This window comes from Pan paniscus, chromosome 20 (genome assembly GCF_029289425.2).
Source record: "Pan paniscus chromosome 20, NHGRI_mPanPan1-v2.0_pri, whole genome shotgun sequence".
NCBI classification, from domain to species: domain Eukaryota; kingdom Metazoa; phylum Chordata; class Mammalia; order Primates; family Hominidae; genus Pan; species Pan paniscus.
In genome coordinates this window covers 55,916,849-55,931,275 of record NC_073269.2, presented here as the reverse complement: position 1 = coordinate 55,931,275, position 14,427 = coordinate 55,916,849, and the positions used below count along the sequence as shown (strand labels likewise).

The 14,427-nt window shown below is 56.2% G+C and overlaps 2 protein-coding genes across 8 annotated transcripts in view; one reads left to right on the top strand and one right to left on the bottom strand.

The window, feature by feature from the left end:
* Nucleotides 1-2,375: 2,375 nt before the first annotated feature.
* On the top strand, nucleotides 2,376-8,831 carry FUZ (fuzzy planar cell polarity protein). 4 transcript variants are annotated; one of them, XM_003814345.5, is made up of 11 exons: nucleotides 2,376-2,713; nucleotides 2,973-3,094; nucleotides 3,374-3,458; nucleotides 4,010-4,078; nucleotides 4,242-4,346; nucleotides 6,136-6,333; nucleotides 6,453-6,548; nucleotides 6,887-6,993; nucleotides 7,072-7,136; nucleotides 7,228-7,302; nucleotides 8,326-8,831. In XM_003814345.5, the coding sequence occupies exons 1-11, from the start codon at nucleotides 2,603-2,605 to the stop codon at nucleotides 8,547-8,549; spliced, it is 1,257 nt and encodes a 418-aa protein (XP_003814393.1). In that variant the 5' UTR covers nucleotides 2,376-2,602; the 3' UTR covers nucleotides 8,550-8,831. The 4 variants fall into 4 exon arrangements, with proteins under 4 accessions (XP_003814393.1, XP_034801872.1, XP_008965225.1 ...); XM_034945981.3 differs by lacking the exon at nucleotides 8,326-8,831 and adding an exon at nucleotides 7,990-8,144 and having other exon boundaries at nucleotides 2,390-2,713; XM_008966976.4 differs by having other exon boundaries at nucleotides 2,393-2,576.
* The window catches only part of AP2A1 (adaptor related protein complex 2 subunit alpha 1), a 40,846-nt gene continuing 35,006 nt past the window's right edge, over nucleotides 8,588-14,427 (bottom strand). The window contains exons 13-24 of one of the 4 annotated variants that reach the window (XM_055103346.2): nucleotides 14,068-14,299; nucleotides 13,800-13,967; nucleotides 13,548-13,708; nucleotides 13,090-13,155; nucleotides 12,688-12,744; nucleotides 12,504-12,586; nucleotides 12,318-12,406; nucleotides 10,118-10,242; nucleotides 9,917-10,033; nucleotides 9,753-9,822; nucleotides 9,442-9,576; nucleotides 8,588-9,017 (exon numbers count right to left, since the gene is read on the bottom strand). In XM_055103346.2, the coding sequence (XP_054959321.2) occupies nucleotides 8,940-9,017; nucleotides 9,442-9,576; nucleotides 9,753-9,822; nucleotides 9,917-10,033; nucleotides 10,118-10,242; nucleotides 12,318-12,406; nucleotides 12,504-12,586; nucleotides 12,688-12,744; nucleotides 13,090-13,155; nucleotides 13,548-13,708; nucleotides 13,800-13,967; nucleotides 14,068-14,299 (1,381 nt within the window). In that variant the 3' untranslated portion in view covers nucleotides 8,588-8,939. Of the gene's footprint in view, nucleotides 9,018-9,441; nucleotides 9,577-9,752; nucleotides 9,823-9,916; nucleotides 10,034-10,117; nucleotides 10,243-10,275; nucleotides 12,081-12,239; nucleotides 12,407-12,503; nucleotides 12,587-12,687; nucleotides 12,745-13,089; nucleotides 13,156-13,547; nucleotides 13,709-13,799; nucleotides 13,968-14,067; nucleotides 14,300-14,427 lie in introns of those variants that run through there. The other 3 variants (XM_055103347.2, XM_063600512.1, XM_063600514.1) reach the window with 3 other exon arrangements.

Here is a 14,427-nt window from a genome sequence, read left to right as displayed (position 1 = left end):
TATTTTATTATTATTATTTTTTGACAAAATCTCGCTCTGTCTCCCAGGCTGGAGTGCAGTGGCGCTGTGTCCGCTCGCTGCAGCCTCTGCCTCCCTGGTTCCACCGATTCTCCTGCCTCAGCCTCCCCAGTAGCTGGGACTACAGGCGTGTGCCACCTCGCAGGCAAATTTTTGTATTTTTGGTAGAGACAGGGTTTTACCATGTTGGCCAGGCTGGTCTCAAACTCCTGACCTCAGGTGATCCACCCGTTTTGGCCTCCTAGAGTGCCCGGATTATAGGCAGTGAGCCTGCGGAAGCCCTTTTTTTTTTTGAGACAGTCTCATTTGCTGAAGCTTTTTTTATTTATTTATTTTTTTTGAGATGGAGTTTCGTTCTTGTTGCCCAGGCTGCAGTGCAATGGCACAATCTCGGCTCACGGCAGCCTCCGCCTCCTGGGTTCAAGCGATTATCCTGCCTCAGCCTCCCGAGTAGCTGAGTTTACAGGCATGCGCCACCATGCCCAGCTGATTTTGTATTTTTAGTAGAGCCGGGGTTTCTCCATGTTGGTCAGGCTGGTCTCGAACTCCAGACCTCCGGTGACCCGCCCACCTTGGCCTCCCAAAGTGCTGGGATTACAGGCATAAGCCGCCGCGCCTGGCCTGCTGAAGCCTTCAAATCCATACAATCATATGATTTTACTCCTGTGTGCTTGGCAGGCATCTTTCCAATTTTATGAACACTTTCTTACATTACTAGTATGCCATTGTTACCTGTAACAAAATTAACTTCTTAGTATCATCCAACAGTAAGTGTGTAATCAAACGTTCCAATTGTCTCAAAATGTGTTTTTACAGTTGGTTTATTTGTATCAGGATCCAAACAAAGACCACACACATATTGAGACATTATGTCTCAAGTTTCTTTTCATCTAGAGCAGCCCCCTCTTTTATGCCTGTGTAACATTTTAATAAAGTTGTAAGGAAGATAAAAGTAATCCAGAGAAAGGAAAAAAAATATCAATAGGCAAGAAGGAAGATTAAAATGGTACCTAGGCCAGGCATGGTGGCTCCTGCCTGTAGTCCCAGCACTTTGAGAGGCTGAGGTGGGTGGATCATTTGAGCCAAAGAGTTTGAGACCAGCCTGGGCAACATGGCGACAACCTGTCTCCACAAAAACTACAAAAATTAGCTGGACGTGGTGGGGGCACACCTGTAATCCCAGCTACTCAGGAGGCTGAGGCAGGAGAATCGCTTGAATCCTGGAGGCGGAGGTTGCAGTTAGCCGAGATGGTTCCACTGCACTCCACCTTGGGCGACAGAACGAGACCCTGTCCCCTCTCCCAAAAAAAAAAAAAAAAGAGAAAAAGATGTACTTTAGGAAGTAGGAAAATTAAAAATTATGCTAGAAAGATGGGCTGATCTGCAAGAAGGAAGAGGAAGGGAAAAATGAATCATAAATACTTTTGTCATTACAAGTAAATGCTGCCTGTGTAAAATAATAAAAATATTCATAAGGGCATTTTAAAAAGTCAGTAAAATGCTGTCCCAGCACTAGTTGGCTAGTCTGGAGGAGTTCAACAACCTAATGTACATCAATACAGAATTGGTCAAATCAATTTGTCACATCCATAAAATAGATTATAAAAATACATTATTAAGATGAAATAGACATACTTTTTCATGGCAAAAAAGAAAGTGTGGAAATGTTAGTATATTGATCATCTTTGTGAAAACGTATGAATAGTCTACGTTAAACTGTATTTTAGGAAAAAAATTGGGGAAGGGATTTTTCACATTTTACATGGTATGCTATCATGTATAAATTCATTACAGAAATGATATTATTTTTATTATTCTGGAAAATAAAGGATTTCCTTGTTTTCTTTTTTCTAATAACAAAAACAACCTTTTTTTTAGTGGTTACTAGGCAACGATCGCTGGACTCAACCACCCTCGAAGGTTGTGGTGGAGATGGTGTTTTTCTCGATTTCGCCCCAAGGAGGGTGCTCGGACTTCGACGTGCCGCCATCTTTGAGCAGGGCACAGCTGTTTACAGCCTTGGAATGGATATCAGGCTGAATGGTGGTTGCTTGGCAACGCCCCGCCACGGTCGCCATCTTTGAGTAGGGCACATTGTTTACTACTACATGCTGGAAACGTAGAGGGAATGTGGTTGCTAGGCAATGCTTTGGGACCATCGCAATCTTTGATCCGGGCACAGCTGTTTTTTCCGTTTAGAATGTAAATCATCAAAGCCTACAGGATGGTGGCTAGGCAACGCCTTGGCGCAGTCATCATCTTCAATCCGGTTTCTTGGTTCTCTTTACCTCCTCGGAGAAACTAGAAAGCTTTGCAAATTCAATTTGCCGCCATCTTTGTTAGGGGTACCGTGACTTCCGGCTAGGGCGGAAGAGAACCTAATGGGTTTGGGGGAGGTGCCTGAATAGGGTTTGAGGGTCTGTTTGAGTTGGGTGAAGAAGGCGGGAAGTTAATCCTCTTCCAATCAGCTCGCCATCTCGCCCTCTGGCGGCTCCGGACCACAGGCCGAGTTACTCTGATTACCGGCATGCTCCAAGACCCGCACTGACAGTCCCCACGTGAGGGACCGCGGTGGGAGTCCTAAATGGGGGAGGAGGGGACGGGCGGCACTGTGCATCTGCTGTGCCTCGCGGCCTCCAGCGGGGTCCCCCTATTCTGCAGGAGCAGTCGCGGCGGCGCCCCCGCCCGTCAGCAGGTGGGGCCTTGGACGCCTGTATCTAAACCGAAGGGGGTTCGGTGTTTTGACTCTGGGTCTTCAAGGCAGTAGGGGCTGGGGAAGTTTCAGTGTTGAATTTGTAGGACCGAGGAGGCAATGGACCAATAAGCCTGGTTCCCCAAAGAGGCACTGCCAGGTCATATGGAAAGAGGATGGGGCTGGGAGCTGGCACACTTGGGTCCTAAGGGGGAAGGGGATGGGGGAGTGCTCTTGTCTGATGTCCCTAACCCCTCCTTAGCTCCCGTTCTCTGTCATCGGTTCCCTCAATGGAGTCCACATGTTTGGGCAGAATCTGGAGGTGCAGCTGAGCTCTGCGAGGACCGAGAACACGACTGTGGTGTGGAAAAGCTTCCATGACAGGTCCCCAGGAGGGAACGTGGGACAGGGACAGGGCCTGGGTGATAGTCCCTGTTGAAGATGACCCCGGAGGCCTTCCAGCTCTCTAAAAGCAGCTGTTAATTTGGCTATGGGATCTTTAGCAAGCCAGTTACCCTCTTTGATCCCTGATGTTCTCTATAAGAAAGGCAGGTTGGGCTGAGAGAGGATGTATCTGGTGTTCTAGGATCAATGGGCGGACTCCAACATATCCCTTCCTGATTCCCCAGGCCTTGACTCATTCTTCTCACTTCCATTCCACAGCATCATCCTCATTGTTCTGTCATCTGAGGTGGGCATCTCTGAGCTGAGGCTGGAGAGACTACTCCAAATGGTGTTTGGAGCCATGGTGAGACTCACCAGTCCTCTTTTCTCCCCAAACCAGGAATCTGAGATCTCAGCATCCTTTTCCCTCAGACCTAGGAGTGCAGACCACCAACACTTCCTTCCTCAGAACCCAGGAATCTTTTGTTTGTTTGTTTGTTTTGTTTTGAGACGGAGTCTCGCTCTGTTGCCCAGGCTGGAGTGCAGTGGCTTGATCTCGGCTCACTGCAACCTCTCCCTCCCAGGTTCAAGCGATTCTCGTGCCTCAGCTTCCCAAGTAGCTGGGATTACAGGCACGTGCCACCATGCCCAGCTAATTTTTGTATTTTTGGTAGAGACGGGGTTTCACCATATTGGCCAGGCTGGTCTCAAACTCCTGACCTCAAGTGATCCACCCACCTTGGCCTCCCAAAGTGCTGGAATTACAGGCATGAGCCTCCGCGCCCGGCCAGAACCCAGGAATCTTGACTCCCCAGTCCCCAGACCCAGAAGTGGGAGTCCCAGCCCCCTCTTCCTTCAGACCCAGGAGTTCAAGTCCCAGCCCCTCGCCCATCCTCTTCTATATGATTCTTATAGGTCCTTCTTGTGGGACTTGAAGAACTGACCAATATCCGCAACGTGGAGAGACTGAAGAAGGACTTGAGGGTGAGGTTGCAGGACATGAGGGTGGGAAGTTAGGATACCTGGGCACTGCCATTTGGGAACTACAGTTCCCAGCAGCCCCTGGGGCAGCCTGGTCCCACAGGTTCTTGGTTGTCTGACCCTGGGCCTACCTGAATCCTAGGCTGGTCCCTTCTTCCTCTCCTAGGCCAGTTATTGCCTCATCGACAGCTTCCTGGGGAACTCGGAGCTCATTGGGGACCTGACCCAGTGTGTGGACTGCGTGATTCCTCCAGAGGGGTCCCTCTTGCAGGTACTGGGGATGCTAAGGAAACTCTTACACCTGTTCTGCTGGCCCTGGCTCAGTCCTCATCCTCTTTCTTCTGGACCATTGTCCCAACCTCCTCCTATCCTCTCAGCTTCCAGTCCTATCCCCACCTGGTCCCAGAAGAATCTTTTTTCTTTTTTTTTTCTTTTCTTTCTTTTTCTTTCTTTTCTTTTTTCTTTTCTTTCTCTCTTTTCATTTGAGACGTAGTTTCACTCTTGTTGCCCAGGCTGGAGTACAATGGCACCATCTCGGCTCACTGCAGCCTGCGCCTCCTGGGTTCAAGTAATTCTCCTGCCTCAGCTTCCCGAGCAGCTGGGATTACAGGCGCCCACCACCACGCCCGGCTAATTTTTTGTATTTTTAGTAGAGACAGGGTTTCACCATGTTGGCCAAGCTGGTCTCGAACTTCTGACCTCAGGTGATCCACCTGCCTTGGCCTCCTACAGTGCTGGGATGACAGGCGTGAGCCACTGCGCCTGGGCCATCTTTCTTTCTTTTCTGAGACAGGGTCTTGCTCTGTCATCCAGGCTAGAGCACAGTGGCTCAGTCATAGCTCACTGCAGCCTTGAACTCCTGGATTCAAGTGATCCTCTCATCTCAGCCTCCCCAGTAGCTGACACTATAGACACTGTGCCACCACATTCAGCTATTTTTTTTTTTTTTTTTTTTTTGAGACAGAGTCTCACACTGTCACAGGGCTGGAGTGCAATGGCGCAATCTTGGCTCACTGCAACCTCTGCCTCCTGGGTTCAAACGATTCCCCTGCCTCAGCCTCCCGAGTAGCTAGGATTATAAGCGCCGGTCACCACGCCTGGCCCAGCTAATTTTTTGTATTTTTAGTAGAGACAGGGTTTCACTATGTTGGCCAGGCTGGTCTTGAACGCCTGACCTCGTGATCCACCCGCCTCAGCCTCCCAAAGTGCTGGGATTACAGGCATGAGCCACCGCGCCCGGCTGACATTCGGCTATTTTTTTTTTTTAAGAGATGGACTAGGGTTGGGGATGAGTTTCCACTAAGTTGCCCGGGCTGGTCTCGAACTCCTGGGCTCAAGCAGTCCTCCCGCCTCAGCCTCCCATAGTGCTGGGATGACAGGTGTGAGCCATCACACCCAGCCACCAGAAGAACCCTACTATATCCAGAGCTGGCTCTGCCCCTTTCCTGCTCACAGCCCTCCGGCAGCCTCCACCTCCCCCAGGACAAGGTCCCAGCTCCTCAGCCTGGTGTTTGAAGGCCTGTGGCACCTGGCACCCCTTAATCTGTTGCTAAATCCACAGTCTACTTCCACCCAGCTACCTCACAGTCCCGAGATCCCAACAAGTTTCCAACCTCAGTGCATGTTCTTCCTCCTGCCTCTCAGATCTCTAGCTACCTCTACTTAAATACTGCTCTTGTGGACTTGCCTGGTGTGGCGGCCTCCCAGGCATGTGACTCTCAGCAGGTGACTTGACTTCTCTACGTTGCTAATGGTGCCTACTCGGCATGTAACAGGCCTGGATGAACGGTAGCTGCTGCGGTTACATTATTAGCTTCAGTTTGCCCGCCCAGGCTAGGTGTTTAATCAGATTTCACAGAGTTCACAGTGTGAGTTGGGGATGTGACTTCGTATGAAGGTGAAGGAACTCAGGCTCAGAGAGGGTGAGACGTAGGAGCATGGCCACTGCGCGAGCTCGGGGCTGGCTGTGGGTTTCTCCCCATTCCCTGCCCATCTGGGAAGTCGCTGCCATCCCCTACGCTTGTCTGCTGACTCCCAGTCCTCCTGCCTCCCGTACCCAGGAAGCCCTCTCCGGGTTCGCTGAGGCCGCGGGCACGACCTTCGTCAGTCTGGTGGTGTCGGGCCGGGTGGTGGCAGCAACAGAGGGTTGGTGGCGGCTGGGGACGCCCGAGGCCGTGCTGCTCCCCTGGCTGGTGGGGTCCCTGCCGCCGCAGACCGCTCGCGACTACCCGGTGTACCTGCCGCACGGGAGCCCCACGGTGAGTGGGTGGCGGGCACCGACGGAGGGATGTGACCTGGGGGCCGAGTCGCGAGGAGGCGGGATCTGCGATGGAAAGGGGCCGGGCCGCGATGAGCCCCAGCCTGTGCCCTGCTTCAGGTCCCACACCGGCTCCTGACCCTGACTCTGCTGCCGAGCCTGGAGCTGTGTCTACTCTGCGGGCCGAGCCCACCCCTCAGCCAGTTGTATCCACAGGTGAACCCGCGCCACGTCCCGCTTTCGCTCTTAGGACACCCGCTACCAGGAGGGCCCTTCCCCACCACCCTGCCCTGCCAGCGGCATCTTTCCCCAGCCCAGCCTCTTCTGGACTGCGCTCCAGTCATTCACCTAGCCGCCAAGATCGGCCACTCCCGCTCTGCCTCTATTCTTCCAGGCCTCGCCCCTTCCCCAGTCCCTTCTGCCCTCCGCCCTCCACTCTTCTTGTAGGCCCCGCCCCTCCCGATTGACCACGCCCCTATCCTTGTACACGCCCCGACCTCCCCCGCCGGCCCCGCCTTCCCATGACGACCTCCCAATGACCACGCCCCCTGCAGCTTCTGGAGCGCTGGTGGCAGCCACTGCTGGACCCGTTGCGGGCCTGTCTGCCGTTGGGACCCCGGGCGCTGCCCAGTGGCTTCCCCCTTCACACAGACATCCTCGGGTAGGGCTCGGATGGAGGGAGTGGGTTGGGGGTCATGTCCTCTTCCCCAGCCATGACATTCCCTTCCCTTTCCCACAGGCTGCTGCTCCTCCACCTGGAACTGAAACGCTGCCTCTTCACCGTGGAGCCCTTGGGGGATAAAGGTGACTGAGGACAGGGGCAGGGGCAGGGGCAGGGGTAGGAGGGGCGTGGGCCGGGGAGGGGCTCTGCATCACCGCCTTTTCCTCCCAGCAGAGCCTTCACCAGAACAGCGCCGGCGCCTCCTCCGAAACTTCTATACCCTGGTCACCTCCACGCACTTCCCACCAGGTCAGCGGAAGGCACAGTGCTCCCACTGCGCAGGCGGGGACACTGAGTCCCAGGTCGCACAAAATGGGAGTAGGAGGTGGGGTTGGAGGATCCGGAGGAACCCAGTATGCACTGGGCCATAGGGCAGTGGTTTTCCTTGAGATCTGAGCATTGATGCAGATGGGAAGGGTGGGAAGGGAGGTCCCTGCCTGGCTTCAGAATCTCCTGAATAGTTAACAGTGAGACCTCACCTCTTCCCAGTGCCTTTACACGTAATGAAAGAATGAAATCACTTCATCCTCACAGGCGAGGACTATCCCATTACCTCATCATTCCCATATTACAGATGAGGAAACAGGCTCAGCTCATGAGTGGCAGAGCCATATTCGAACACAGGGGATCTTACTCCCATATCCACACAGTTCAGCGCTCTGCACTACTGCCAAAAGCACAGGCTTTGCTGATAGGCTGAGGGTATGGAGGAGGATTTCACAAGATTCTGGGTTAGAACAGAAAAATTGTCGTAGAACCCTTAAGGGCCCAGAAAGACAAAGAAAGGGACCTGGGATGGCGCTGTGACCCCAGTGAAGCCCGGATGAATGCAGCACAGTGGTCAAGAGCTCCAACTCGGGGGCTGCACCCCTTCTTAGCTGTGCGACTCCACCTCTCACTGGCCCCTGCCTGTTTCCCTCCACCCGCCTTGTACAGTGGGGCGGGCGGGCTCCTGGACAAGGCTACTGGAGCGCCTGTGTTGCTGCCGTGTTCGCCATGTGTATTGCTAAGAGGATCACCTGCAGCTGCACAGTTTCCCCAGGAAAATGGGGGCCAAGGCTGAGAAAGAGGAAGAGGGTGAGCTGAGTGACAGCATCGTGGTCTTCAAGTTGCTGACAGCCAGCTAGAGCCCCGAGGCCCTCCCCTGGCAGGAGGCTCCCAAAACCTGTGTTCAGAGACCCCACGCGTTCAGAACTTGGGATCAGGATGTGGTGTGGCTTGCAAAGGTTAGCATGCTACTTGTCATCTCAGTGCCCCCTGTTCTTTCTCCAGAGCCAGGGCCACCAGAGAAGACAGAAGATGAGGTCTACCAGGCCCAGCTGCCCAGAGCTTGCTACCTGGTGTTGGGGACTGAGGAACCAGGCACAGGAGTGCGTCTGGTGGCCTTGCAGCTGGGGCTTCGGCGGCTGCTGCTGCTGCTGTCTCCCCAGAGTCCCACCCATGGGCTGCGAAGCCTGGCCACCCACACTCTGCATGCCCTCACCCCACTTCTTTGACTACCTAGCAGTGGGTGATGGACACAGACATGGGGCCGTTAGCGTCTCTCTGTTTATTCGCTCACAATAATACACAGCCCCTGGATGGGGAGGGGGTAGGAGGGGCTACAACAGGGTGGGGTGGGAGGGGAGGAGACATCCACTTCCCTGGCCCCTCTCCCCTCTGTGCTTGGGGGGGAAGGGAGGGAGGGGGCTCCCCCTAACCCCCCAGAATGTAAACAGCAGCAGATGAACAAAAATAAAAATACAAAAGGCCGGAGGAAAGTCCCAGGCATCCCCCAACCCCTGGTGTCTTCTCTGTCACCAGTGGAGGTCCCCCATCCACCAAAGCTGCCTCAGTCCAAGGGGCTGCCCAGTGCCGGCCACATCCCCCGGGGCAGAGTCCAGGGCTCAGAACTGCTGTGCCAGCAGCTCACACAGGTGACGGGAGACGGGCTCCTTGCTGGTGCGCAGGGTCAGCCGGTACATCTGGGTGGGGGCATTGGGGGCAGAACTCAGAGGAGATGGGGAGCCCAGGGAAGTGGGGACACAAGGGAGATAGAAGAAGGAAGGATAAAGGGGCCAGAAAGGTGATACAAGACAGGAGAGAAAAATATAAGAATGAAATCAACAGGCGCCAGAGAGGAAGAAAATTATAAAAGATGAGGAGAGAAAGGTGGAAAGAATATGGAAAGGTAGAAATCGGGAGGGACAGGAAGAGGAGAGGAACACCAGAGGTTGGAGACAGGAGAGAAAACTGATAGATAAAGAGGAGGAAAAGTGGACAAAGAAATGCGAGAGGAGGAGGGTCAAAGTGGGGACGTGAATTAAAGAACAGTGAGGCAGGAAGGGTGGACGCAGAGATGACAGGCGGCCTTCCTGCCGGCCTCAGGCCTCCCACAGCAGCACTCACCTGGGCCTGGGCATTGGGCTCCAGCCGGAGCAGACAGCCCACCTGCAGGGCTTTAGTCTGGATGATCCCCGCCCCCACGAAGTTCTCAGGGTTGGGGTCCACATTGTCCAGGAGAGCAGAGCCAAACCCCAGAAGCTGGGGGGGGGGGGGCGCCGTCAGAGTGTGCCAGAGCTGTTAGTTACCACACAGTGGCATCCCAGATCCCAAAAAACCCTTGGGGATGGGAATTGGCCCCACTTTACAGATGGGAAAACAGAGGCTCAGAGAAGCAAAGCAGCCATAGGCCGGCAAACACGCCCGCGGTCTCTCACCTTGGCCTTAGTAACTTCTGCGTCCATGGGGTGGTTGGCTTTGAAGATTTTCTGCGCCTCCTGTTGAGGGCTGGGGACCGGGAAGGTTCAAGTCAGGGACCTGGACGGCCCGACCCGCCCACCCAGAGGCGCGGCTTTGGCTCCGCCCCCTCCCCACCCCTCACAGGCTCAGCTGCTTCCAGCGCTGGAAGAAATCCTGGGCCGCCATCTCGGTGGGCTGGAAGAACTTGTTGATGGTCACTGGGAGCTTCAGGGTGAGAGCCTGGGGGGCGCCACCGTACCTGATGAGGTGAAAGGGAGGCTCCGTTAGGCCCCGCCCCTCACCCCGGAGGCTCCGCCCACCGGCCGCGCCGCACCTGACTCACCGGAAGCGCACGGACAGCAGCGGGGGCGTCAGGAAGTCCCGCAGACACTCGATATTGAGCACCTGCTGCACCTGCGCGCCGCCGTCCACCTGCGCCGCCACGCGCTTGGTCTGCACAGCCAGCTGTGCCCGCCAGGAGTCAAGGAAGCCAGACAGAGGAGGGGGGCCCCCGGGAGGTCTGGGTCAGGAACCCCAGAGCTCCCGGCAGCTCCCGCCTGCAGGTCTTTGAGGGACCCCATGGTGCAATCCTGGACTCAATCCTACAAGGTTCAACTACAAAGTTCATACTATGGAAACCTCTGAGGCGCCCCCTAGGTGCCTCCTTTGGCCTTCCACAATGTCACACCGCACTGAGACATAATAGTATTAGCTCTGGAGGCTGACTTGGGTTTGAATCCCAGCTCTTAACCACCTGAGTGGCTGTGGGCAACCACTTAACCTCTCTTAGCCTCTGGACATGTGTAAGCCTGGGCAACATGGCAAGACCCCATCTCTACAAAAAAATTAGCCAGGCATGGTGATGTGCACCTGTAGTCCCAGCTACTTGGGAGGCTGAGGCAGGAGGATGCCTTGAGCCCAGAAGTTTGAGGCTGCAGTGAGCAGTGTTCATGCCACTGCATTCCAGCTTGGGTGAGTGAGGCCCTGTCTCAACACAAGGACATGTGTAAAATGTCCTCAGGAGTTGATGAAATAATCCAGCTGGGTGTGGCGGCTCACACCTGTAATCCAGCACTTTGGGAGGCCAAGGTGGGGAGGATCACTGAGACCAGGAGTTTGAGACCAGCCTGGGCAACATAGTGAGGCCTCCACTCTATTTAAAAAAAGAAAAGAAAAGAAAAGAATCCATCACAAGTACTTGTCTGTGTGCCCGGCACATGGTAAGTACACAATTAGTGTTATCATCATCTGCATCCGTGTCAGTAGCCCACTGGGAAGGCCTGGGTCTCATGTTCTTTTGTCACTGCCTCCACTGAGCTGCCTGCACGAGCCTCTGGAAATTATGAAAGAAGGAATTTTTTTTTTTTTTTTTTTTTCCTGAGACGGAGTCTCGCTCTGTCGCCCAGGCTGGAGTGCAGCGGCACGATCTCGGCTTACTGCAACTTCGCCTCCTGGGTTCACGCCACTCTCCTGCCTCAGCCTCCCGAGTAGCTGGGACTACAGGCACCCACCACCACACCCGGCTAATTTTTTGTATTTTTAGTAGAGAAGGGGTTTCACCATGTTAGCCAGAATGGTCTCGATCTCCTGACCTCGTGATCCAACCACCTCGGCCACTCAAAGTGCTAGGATTACAGGCGTGAGCCACCGCCCCCGACCGAAGAAGGAATTTTGTTTTTCTTTTCTTTTTTTTTTTTGAGACTCTGTCGCCCAGACTGGAGTGTAGTGGTACAATCTCGGCTCACCACAACCACCACCTCCCAGGCTCAAGCGATTCTCCTGTCTCAGCCTCCTGAGTAGCTGGGATTACAGTCGCGTGCCACTACCACCCAGCTAATTTTTGTATTTTTAGTGGAGATGGGGTTTCACCATGTTGGCCAGGCTGGTCTTGAACTCCTGACCTCAAATGATCCACTAGCCTCAGCCTGCCAGTGCTGGGATTACAGGTGTGAGCACCCACGCCCGGCCGGAAGGAGTTTTCAGGTCGAGCTTTTCTAATTTCATGAATGTGGAAATGGAGGCCCAGAGAACGGGCAGGGGGGACTGATACCTCCAGCCGCCCTTCCAGGGTTTTCCAGACACTCTGATCTTCACAATAACCCTATGAGGAAGAGGAGGGTCTACATACACTTCACAGCGGGGACAGGAGAGCCCAGAGAGGCAAAGTGACTCAGCCCAGATCAGGCCTGATCAGCGTCTGGACCCGCAGGCCTGGCTCCTGAGTGCAGGCGGTGCTGGCATCATGACATGGAGCCCAGTGGAGGACGATGGCAGGACACGGAAGGTGCCAGACAGGGACAAAATGCCTGGAGCAGGTGGAGTTCTGGAAGTAAAGCCTCCCACACACCACTTCACTGTCATCCCCTGTCCTGGGGGAAGGAATCCCACCCCCATCTTACAGATGCAGACACTCAATCTCAGAGAACTAATTGCGTGCCCAAGAGAGGCTGAAGAGAAGTGTGGACCTGGGTCAGCCGGCTTCCCCACGGTGAGGAAGGCCGACGTGGAGAGGCAGGAGGCTGGGCCGGGCCTGAGAGGATATGAGTCTGGAGGTCTCCCGGGTGAACCACAGTGGGTGAGAAATTCTGGAACTGCACCGAGGTCTTGTTGCCATAGAAGAGATACATGCGGCCTGCAGTAGGTGGGGGAGGCAGAGCTCCATCTGAGTCCCTCTGACCCCTTCCCCAAGGTCTCCCTCCGACCCATTCCCACAGTCCCCCGGGACACACCCAGGTTCTGTCGGAACTCTGACTTGACTCCGATCTGCAGCAGCTGGTTCTCGAACAGGACCCCGTTGTTCTTACACACAAACCTGAGGGGGCAGGGGGCGCAAGATGACGGGGGTGCCTGTCTGCACCTGGCCTGGGCTCCGCACCTGTCCCGTTCCCCTCCCCCACCTCTCCCAGGACTCACTTATTCAGCAATTCATCGGCTTCCGGAATGGGAGGGCCGATGTCCTCAGGACCTGGGCTGGAGGCATGGAGCGGAGTGAGATGGGAAGGAACTTGGTGGGGAGGGGCAAAGGCCCAGAGCGATTGAGTGCGAGAACAAGCCTTAAGGACAGAACCCCAGAACCACATATCCAGACCCCTCACAGAGCCTCGAGGAACCTCGCATCCATCCAGCAGTGGCCTCCAATGGGAATAGAACCCTGGCCCGTGCCCCCGCATCGGCAGACACCAAGTTTCCCTTTCCTCCAAGTCCCTGCCTCTGCTGCTCATCAGGAACCCGTTGGCGAGGGCTCCCAGTCCCCTAACTCTCCCTGGGGACACCCGAGTCCGCCCCACCGACCTCCCACCCCAGGCCACCCCTTACTCAGCAGCTGGAGCTGGGTCAGCCAGCAAAGCCATGGGGCTCTCGGGGGCAGGCGGCTCCAGCTCGCTGGGCCATCCAATCCCAGAGCAGACAAGAGAAGACAGGCGTGGCAGGCAGCCAATCCCAGATAGGCAGCGAGAGGGCAGAAGAGAGACAGAGAGGGAGGGAGGGAAGAGGGAAGGAGAGAAGGAGAAAAGGAAGAGCAGGCTGAGAAACGGTGACAGGAAAGGAGACAACGAAGGGTGGCCAGGGTCGGCGGAGTCCAGAGTGGCAGAGGGAGGGCGTGAGCAGGGAGGCTGGGGCAGGGGAGGCAGCAGCCAGGGCTGGCGAAGGCATCAGGATGGAGAGAGGAGCGAGTCGGGGGCTGGGGAGGGGCTCAGGGAAAACGGGGACAGAGGCCGAGAAGGGACAGCCCTGGGGGTGGCCGCGAGAAGGGGCCCGGGCCCAGGGGGTGCTACCTGAGGAAGGCCTCCTCGGGGGTGGGCCCCAGGCTGGGCTGGGCGGCCGGGCCATCGAAGACGTCCACCAGAAGGTTCCCTGCTCCTGCAGAAGCCGGGGGTGCTGCCGGGGGAGGGGCTGCCCGCAGCCCCAGGAGGTCGGCGGAGGGCGAGGGCGTCGACTGTAGGAAGCGCAGGTCACGGTGAGGACAGGCGGCGCCCGGCAGGACCCAGCCCCAGGCACCCTGGCAGGGCCCACCCCAGGAGACTCACCACAGTGCTGGGGGTGGGCTCCATGCCCCCGTTGATGTCGTTGCTGCTGGGGTCCCTCCGGCCATCGTCCAGGGCGCTGCCGGCCCCTGGCCCCTTCTTGCGTTTCAACTTGGCCAGGATGGACGACTCGCGCTCGGGGAAGGGCGGCATCTCCTCCAGCACCGTGGCCTGGCGCGGTCGGGGTGGGGAAGGTCAGTTCGGGTCAGGAGGAGGGGAGGGCGGGAAGGGGGTGTGCCAGAGGGGTGGGGTGGGGGGACAGGGCTCTGACCAGGACGTCGGTGCTGGCCACTGAGCTGAGGGTGAGGTACTCCACGGCTCGCTGCTGCAGCTCCACGTCAGCATTGCGCAGCTGGGAGCCGGCCCGCAGGACGCCCTGGATGGTGGCCTTGGTCTCGGGGAAGAGGTTGATGAACTTGATGTAGGTGGACAGCAGCAGCGCCCGCGTGGCCACGCTGCACAGATGGAACTTGGAGTGGAGCAGGGAGAACTGCACCGGGGGGCTGTGTGCAGGAGTGGGTGTCAGCGGGGCCAGGTTCCACTGCCCTCTCCCAGAAACCCCCTCGAGAGGTGCCCCTCCCTAGGATGGACCCGTCCCAGGACCCCAAGCCGCTGGAGGGGAGTGGCCCTC

Excerpts from the sequence above, each read along its gene's own strand:
- FUZ (XM_003814345.5), top strand. The coding sequence starts at position 2,603 with ATGGGGGAGGAGGGGACGGGCGGCACTGTGCATCTGCTGTGCCTCGCG. Across the intron at positions 3,095-3,373 it reads TGGAAAAGCTTCCATGACAG|CATCATCCTCATTGTTCTGT; the intron begins GTCCCCAGGAGG and ends TCCATTCCACAG. Across the intron at positions 4,347-6,135 it reads CAGAGGGGTCCCTCTTGCAG|GAAGCCCTCTCCGGGTTCGC; the intron begins GTACTGGGGATG and ends TCCCGTACCCAG.